The sequence below is a fragment of the Manihot esculenta genome, chromosome 15, assembly GCF_001659605.2.
Source record: "Manihot esculenta cultivar AM560-2 chromosome 15, M.esculenta_v8, whole genome shotgun sequence".
NCBI lineage: Eukaryota > Viridiplantae > Streptophyta > Magnoliopsida > Malpighiales > Euphorbiaceae > Manihot > Manihot esculenta.
Genome location: NC_035175.2, coordinates 29,796,381 through 29,805,039, shown reverse-complemented (window position 1 = coordinate 29,805,039; position 8,659 = coordinate 29,796,381). Strand labels below are relative to the sequence as shown.

The 8,659-nt window shown below is 37.2% G+C and overlaps 1 protein-coding gene across 1 annotated transcript; it reads left to right on the top strand.

The window, feature by feature from the left end:
- Nucleotides 1-323: 323 nt before the first annotated feature.
- Nucleotides 324-3,825, top strand: LOC110600778 (ABC transporter G family member 14). Its single transcript, XM_021737644.2, has 5 exons — nt 324-603; nt 765-1,557; nt 2,006-2,182; nt 2,305-2,492; nt 2,798-3,825. The coding sequence occupies exons 1-5, from the start codon at nt 511-513 to the stop codon at nt 3,446-3,448; spliced, it is 1,902 nt and encodes a 633-aa protein (XP_021593336.1). The 5' UTR covers nt 324-510; the 3' UTR covers nt 3,449-3,825.
- Nucleotides 3,826-8,659: the final 4,834 nt, after the last annotated feature.

Sequence of the window (8,659 nt, the reverse complement as noted above, 5' to 3'; positions counted from 1 at the left end):
AAGAGTTATAATAGATTTTTTTTAATATTTAAATATTTTAAAAAATAAAAATTAAGTCATATTTAAAGAAAATGATTTTATTTTTTAACTTTTATTTATAAATTTATTAAATTAAAAAAAAACATGAAAAATAATTTATTTTATAAAAATATTTTTTATATATAAATTATTTTTTCATAAAGTGATAGAATATTTTTATTTGTAGAAGAAAAAATATCCAAGAAAGTGGGATCCACCATAGAGGCTAGTTAGGCTTAGACAATAGCGTTTGGCACACATTAGAAAATCCTAGTTTCTGCATCTTTACTACTATATATTTATGTACTCCATGGTTCACTTTGGGAAGCCAAGTTAAAACAAAATCCTTAACTTCTTCCTTCCCCTAATCACACACAGAGACCCACTGCCTCCTCCGCCATCACCACCACCCTTCCAACTACAAGAACGTACTACACCATCTGCATAGTGCCAAAACAGTGTTATCCAGTGTACATACAGCCTGCCAGAAACATGTCTGAAGCTCATGATGGGGCTGCTCTTGCCTACCCCATACAAGCCAATCCAGAGTCTTTCCAACTCTGCATATATCCTATTAGTTTGAAGGTCTCTTCTCAACTGCAACTAACACTGAAGCATACATATATACATGCATAAATAAGCCATAATCCCAAGTGCTTGAATTTTGAATAATCAATCAACATGTTTTCTCATATTAATAATGATAACCTCTAGCACCATTGATAATTTATTTTCTTAATTTTCAGTTCCAGGAGGTAGTCTACAAAGTTAAGCTGGAGCAGAAAGGCCTTTGCTGCAGTGGTACATGGGCCACTCAAGAAAAGTCAATATTGAATGGCATAACTGGTATGGTTTGCCCAGGCGAGATCCTAGCAATGCTTGGTCCCTCAGGCAGCGGCAAAACAACACTCCTTACTGCTCTAGGAGGCCGTCTCAATGGTAAGTTGTCTGGAAAGATCACATACAATGGACAGCTCTTTTCTGGTTCCATAAAGCGACGTACAGGATTCGTTGCTCAGGAGGATGTCTTATACCCTCATCTCACTGTGAAAGAAACTCTACTCTTCACTGCCCTTCTAAGGCTTCCAAGAACCTTAACCCAAGAGGAGAAATTACAACATGTGGAGCGAGTTATAACTGAACTAGGCTTGACTCGTTGCCAGAATAGCATGATTGGAGGGCCACTCTTCAGAGGAATATCAGGTGGGGAGAAGAAGAGGGTTAGTATAGGTCAAGAAATGTTAATCAATCCAAGCTTGCTACTGCTAGATGAACCCACATCAGGTTTGGACTCAACCACGGCTCTAAGGATTATTACCACCATCAAAAGGCTAGCTAGCGGAGGACGAACTGTTGTCACTACCATTCACCAGCCCTCGAGTCGACTTTACCATATGTTTGATAAGGTTGTGCTGCTCTCAGAGGGCAGCCCCATCTACTATGGTCCTGCTTCTTCAGCCTTGGAATACTTTTCTTCAATTGGTTTCTCTACATCCATGACTATCAATCCAGCTGATCTCTTACTTGATCTTGCCAATGGTAATTTCGAAATCTCTATGCCTGATTAATTTTTCATATGGGTGAAGAAAAATGTGACATGTTGAAGTCTATGGAGGAAGGTGAAACTTCCTTCTGTTAATCAATTTTTATCTATTTTTTAGTTCCTTTTGTACATTGAAAATTCTGAAAGGTGGGTCCTAAACTAAGATAGTCTTTAACTTCCTGCACCACAAGGCAAGCACTCATCTATCCTTTTATTAGATCCATTTGTGGGATGTCAGTTGGTCCACTGAAGTTGGGGACTAAAAATTGTTTTTTAACCCCACTCCACCCCCACCATTGCACTCATCCCCAAGAAAAAGAAGAAACACAATACTTGCATGATCATTGCCTCAGGGTATTAAAACAAACCCACAAGGAAAAAGTTCAATATACGTATAAACAGAGAATACAACTTACATATTGTTCTGACAAGTAATGTTTCTAGGCATTGCCCCTGATTCTAAACACGGGACTGAGCAAGGAGAGAACATGGAACAAGAAAGGAAGTTGGTAAAGGAGGCTCTCCTTTCTGGTTATGAGAAGAACATTTCCACAAGACTCAAAGCTGAGCTTTGCAGTTTGGACATCAATAGCTACAATTATACAAAAGATGCCTCTACAAGTATGTATATATATATAGAGAGATTCTCTTTATCCTTGTGATTGCCTTTATTTAATCACAATGAACCTCCTGTTTCTTCTATACTCTTTAGCAAATTAATTAGTGATTCTGTTATCTATCAGGAATTGATAAAATGCAAGAACAATGGTGCACAAGTTGGTGGCATCAGTTTAAGGTGCTATTTCAAAGGGGACTGAAAGAGAGGAGATATGAATCTTTCAACCGGTTAAGAATTTTCCAAGTCATCAGTGTCGCTGTACTTGGTGGACTCCTTTGGTGGCATACCCCATCTTCTCACATCCAAGATCGGGTGAGAAACTCTTTTCTAGTTCCTTTCTTGGATAATGATTATCCACAAAATTTTCATTTATTTCATGACAAATTCTACTGTTTAAATTCTTAATCATATGGTTAACAGCTAGTGCGCACTATGCATTTATGCCTTCTAAGTCATTTTCCTTATTGCTATGGTCAAATTGCTCTGCACTTTGGTCTTCATACAATTCATTTTCTCAGTGTTCTGGGGATTTTATCCACTGAGATAAACAATAATTAGAAGTCTTTTAACTGAAATTTTTATCATGAGCTAATAAATTATTGCATTTCTAAATGCAGATTGCATTGCTCTTCTTCTTCTCAGTATTCTGGGGATTTTATCCACTCTACAATGCAGTTTTTACATTTCCTCAAGAAAGAAGGATGTTGATCAAGGAAAGAGCATCTGGAATGTATCACCTTTCATCCTATTTCCTAGCTAGAACATTTGGAGACCTGCCATTGGAGCTTGCACTCCCAACTGCATTTGTCTTCATAATCTACTGGATGGGTGGGCTCAAGCCTGATCCCATAACTTTCATCCTTTCCCTACTAGTGGTTCTCTATAATGTCCTTGTCTCACAAAGTCTGGGATTAGCTATTGGTGCTATTCTCATGGACATAAAACAAGCTACTACATTAGCTTCAGTCACAACTCTAGTTTTTCTCATTGCAGGAGGATACTATGTTCAACAGATCCCTTCCTTCATAGTATGGCTTAAGTACTTAAGCTATAGCTACTACTGCTATAAACTTCTTCTTGGTGTCCAGTATAGTGAGGATGATTATTATGAGTGCTCAAAGGGAGTTGTGTGCAGGGTGGGAGATTTTCCTGCTGTTAAGTCAATGGGTCTGAATCATATGTGGGCTGATGTGTGCATCATGGCACTGATGTTGGTGGGTTATAGATTGATTGCTTATTTGGCATTGCATAGAGTGCAGTTGAGGTGAAACTTTGGCAGAGGTCCCCATTTCAAGAAACAAAGACAGTTTGAAGAGTTTTCTCCTTCTTCAACTAAGGAATAATAATGTTATGGATTTAGATGGAAATCAAGCTGAGTTGATGTATTGACTTCTTTTTACACCTTTAGATAATGCTAACTTAGAACTTTAAATCTGAATAAATTATATGTACAACTCCCAATAAATTGAACATTCAAGTAATAGTGCCAACCCCATTGAAGGAAAGGGAGATGTGCATTTCCTATTGCAGGAAAGGGGGAAAAAAAAAACAAAAAGAAATGAGCAGACCTGTAGTCACTTATCCAGTAGAACTGATTTTTGTATATTTACTGGTCTTCCAAATATGATTGCCTTTCTTTGTTTAATGGCTTCCTGCAACCAATGCATGTATCAATAGTGTGAAATGAAAGAAATTGATGGAATCGGTTAAGGAATTATGAGGATTTAATTTGTTTTATTATATAATTAAGAAGTTTTAGAAATCCTATTACTACTTATTAATATTTGAAATTTTTATTAAATTTACTATTTTTCTAATTAATACTGTTTTTTGATTTCAGGATTCCAAATTCTAGAGTTAGTAGTACTAGTCGTTATACTATTGTTGTCAAATCTGGACTAATTCAACTGGCTGAACAGGAAAATTTGGAAGCTTAAATAATTTATAGTCTAAGTTCATCTGTATATTGTGAGCAACTCATTAGAACCTCTTTAATGATTTATCATACTAGATATTTTAATTATTTTATCAAATTTTTAAATATATTTTAGCTTGTTAAATTTCAAACAAAAAGCTATTTAGTTTTGAACTTTCTGTCATTATTAATATTTTTATTTTTTTATTTTTAAAAATAAATTAAAACATTTTTTTATGAGGATATTTTGTTATATTTTTGTATAAGCACTCAGAGCTAAATAGATGAATAGTTGAAAGTGTTTACCAAAGTCAAATTTTAGAGATTGTTAATGAGTGGTTGAAAGTAAAGAAGCTAATTTATTAATAATAGCATTATTTAGAGTTTTTTATAATTCACTTCTTTTTATTTTTATATCTTCTCCATTTTTTATTTCTCATTTTAATTTTTTTTATTTTACTTTTTATTATCTCATTTTCTTATTTTTCTCATTATAATTTTTATTTCCTTTTTTTTTCTTTTCAATTTATTTTTCTTATCAATTATAATATTTTTATTTTGAAATAGTAAATTTTTAATAGAGCTTTTTAGATGATTGTAATTTTTTAAATACCTTTTTTCTTTTGATTTTATCAAATTATATATCATTCTATAAATATTTAGAAAATTATTTTTTAGTTATTCTTTATAATATATTATTGATAAATAATTATTTATAATTTCTACCTGTAAATTATTTTTAATAATATTTTAGAATTGTTCATGATAACAAATAAAATGTGAATCCTCCTAAAATCAAGACACGTGTAATGTACTACTATAAACTCATCTTCTGCCACTGGAAGAAGCCTACAAATTTGACAAGGCTTGAAGAGCTTGGACGAAAGGGATCTTAGACCTCTTCACGAGCACGACTGAACATCTTCCACTCTTACTTTTCAAAGGCTAGACCTTTATTCCATTGGCACTCGTACGAGACTTTAAATGTGAAGGTTTTGACCATTCCAACATAGTATGTATCAGAAATAGTATGGTTTTAGACTGCTAAGCATTTAATTATCTAATTGTCCATTATAATGAGCTGATTGAAAAGTCCCAGACACTATTACTATTTGTCTACTCCGAAGGGACATGTACTGTAACGACTCGAAATCGGACCGCTATCGGCGTTAAGATTCAGATCGACTTAAGGTCGCCGGGACCCGTAGCAAGTCTAACATACAACCTGTCATACCTGATAAAATCCCATACATGATCCAACATTTTCATAAAAACTTTAAATTTTTTCATCTACCAAGCTCGATCTGTGCATACATTGAAACTGAATACATAAAAACTCTCATACTAGAGCTCTCATCAAATACTCTAGTTGGGTCAACATTACGTTAATCAAGCTTGGTTTATATTTCAACACATAAATAAAACATTTCATAATGATCATGAACAAAAGGGATTAACCATACACACTAGGGTCAAGCACAACACTAATCTTCATTACAATTCTGTACAATACTTTACATTACAAAACATTACATTACATTATCCTTCATGTCCACAACTAACTACTACACACATAAACTTTTACGCTTACTGACTTCCTGGTCTATCCCGAACCTGCAAACCTGGGAGTTAAGGGAAAGGGGTGAGCTACTAGAGCCCAGTGAGCAGAATAGTAAAACAATATATGTTAAAATCCATGCTTTCATGAAATGCATCACATCACAAAAAAATCACATCAAGGATGGACTTGTCACCAATAGCCCTCTACATAATCCAACAGTGCCAGGGCGTAGAATGGGCCTCTGGTCTTTCCCTTAACATAATATAGCATAACATTTCAATGTGCCAGGGGGCATAGAATGGGCCTCTAGTCTTTCTCTTACATCGTGCCAGGGGCGTAGAATGGGCCTCTGGTCTTTCCATACCGTATCATCGTCATCATATCGTATCGAGAGCTAATGGGTCATCCAACATCCATCCACATCAACATCATAGTATGCAATGCAACATATTCGTGAATTCTAATGCAAACAACCTAGCATATATCATGGTATTCGTGATGCATGAACATGCTAAAAATTTAATTTACTTTGAAACATAAAGATCCATTCTACTCACCTCAGGCTAACTTTGAACAGACTTTGAAGCAACTATTTCACAGCTGGGGTCGTCGGTTCCTCGGGTCCGAACCTACACAGGTGGACTCAAATGAGGGATCAAACATACACTAACATGATGTAATACCCGGCTAGACTCCGGTATCGGAATTCCTACCGTCCGGTGGAATCTCGGATGTCGGAAACCTCTAGAAGGGTAAAATCATGTTTTTATAAAATGTTTTAATGTATCTTATGGTTTTAAGCAAAAAGGAAATTGAGTTTTAAAAGAAAAAGACCAAGGAGACATTTCCAGGTTCGGCCGCCGAACGTGGGATGGTTTAGGGGGGCAAGTTAGGCTTCCGAAAGTTTCAAAGGTTCGGCCGCCGAACCTCATGTTCAGCCGCCGAACTTGCATGAGTTTTGGAGGCACTTTAGGCTGCCGAAAGGTGGTCTGCCAGCCCCTATATAAGAGCTCCAAGGCCGAAACAGGCGAGTTTTCTCCCCATTTTCGGCCACGGTGAGTTCTTGCTTTCCCATGGTTCATTTTAGATGTTTTTCCTTCGATCTTTCATGTTTTAAAAAGCTTTATGTTGATTTGAAGATATTTGAACAAAAGAGCGAGTTTTGGAAGCTTGGAGACAAAAGAGTTGAGATCTCTCCCATCTCCAAGTTGGATCGTCTCTCCTCTCGTTCTTCAAGAGGTAAGAGTAGATTCATAGTTCCTTTAATGTTTTAAGTAAGTTTTATGAAGTTTCTTGGGGTAGAAATGCATGTGTAGGTTTATGTGGAGTTTATGGGTTTACTGTGCGTTTATGGACAATGTATGTTGGATATGCATGTTTGATGTGTTGTAGATGGGGTTTAGGATAGTTTGAAGCCCCTAGGAGCTTGTATGCTTGAGTATGCATGTTGTAGAATAGGAAAATGCATGATTGAATGAGTTGTGAGGCGTTTATGCATGTTGAGCTGAGTTTCTGCCCTTTTGGGAAGAACTCAGGTTCGGCAGCCGAAGGCCCTTTCGGCCACCGAACCTGCCTTTGGTTGCATGTATCGGCTGCCGAACCCTGCCCCCGAAAGTGGACTTTCGGCTCTGGAAGGGAGTTTCGGCCGCCGAAGGTGCCGCCGAACATGCATGAGTTTCGTCTCTGGAGGGAACCTTCGGCCGCCGAAAGTGCCGCCGAAGGTGCATGACTTTCTGCTCTGGAGGGCCTTTCGGCCGCCGAACCTGCCGCCGAAAGTGCCCTGTGCAGCCCTCCTTTGCATGATTTATGTGATTATTTTAAGGTGTTTTAGGGGGTTTTTGGGGAGTATTTTAGAGTCATGTTTATGTTTGTTAGGTCCCTCATTTGAGTCCACCTGTGTAGGTTCGGACCCGAGGAACCGAGGCCCCCAGCAGTGAGTTCAGTTGCTTCCGTGTCTGTTAGAGCTTCAGCCAGAGGTGAGTGGAATATCTTATTTCGTTTCAAAGTAAATAAATAAATTCTGAGCATGATACACGCATCATGAATGCCATGAGATATACTAGGGTGCTTGCATTTGAATTCACGAATATATTGCATTGCATAATATGTTGTTGATGTGGGTGAATGTTGGATGATCCTTTAGCTGCACTACGTTATGATATGATGTGATACGGTATGGAAGACCAGTGAGGCCCATTCTACGCCCCTGGCACTATGTAAGAGAAAGACCAGTGAGGCCCATTCTATGCCCCTGGCATATTGGAATGTTATGTTATGAATGTAATGTAAGAGAAAGACCAGTGAGACCCAGTCTACGCCCCTGGCACTATTGGAATGAGTAGTGGGCTATTGGTGACAAGTTCATCCTTGATGTGAATTGTTTGTGATATGTTGCATTTCATGAAAGCATGAAATTTAAATTGAATGTTTAATTATTCTGCTCACTGGGCTTTATAGCTCACCCCTCTCCCTTAACCCCCAGGTTTGTAGGTACAGAGTAGATCAGGAGGTCAGCAGGAGTAGAGTCATGTGTTATGTAATAACTAGATGTGGACATGGATATGATGTAATGTAAAATTATAATATAGAAATGTTATGTAATGATGCTTATGAAAATTTAGAGCTGTGCTTGACCATAGTATTATGATAATCCCTTTCTAGTACATGATCTTAATGTTTAATGATGATTATTGTAAACCAAACTTAATTTATGTTATGTCACCCCATTGGAGCATTGATGAGGACTCCAAGGTGGGGTTAATGTTTATGTTTATGAATAGTGCATGCACAGGTTGAGTTTGGTGATTGAATGGAAAGAAAAGTTCAAAATTTTTATGTATGTTGTTGATCATGTATGGGATTAAACAGGTTCACAGGATGAATGTTGGGCTTGCTACGGGTCCCGGCGGCCTTAAGCCGATCTGGATCCTAGCGCCGGTAGCGGTCCGATTTTCGGGTCGTTACAGATTGGTATCAGAGCCCTAGGTTCATATGGTCGGACCT

Excerpts from the sequence above, each read along its gene's own strand:
- LOC110600778 (XM_021737644.2), top strand. The coding sequence starts at position 511 with ATGTCTGAAGCTCATGATGGGGCTGCTCTTGCCTACCCCATACAAGCC. Across the intron at positions 604-764 it reads TATATCCTATTAGTTTGAAG|TTCCAGGAGGTAGTCTACAA; the intron begins GTCTCTTCTCAA and ends CTTAATTTTCAG. Across the intron at positions 1,558-2,005 it reads CTTACTTGATCTTGCCAATG|GCATTGCCCCTGATTCTAAA; the intron begins GTAATTTCGAAA and ends TAATGTTTCTAG.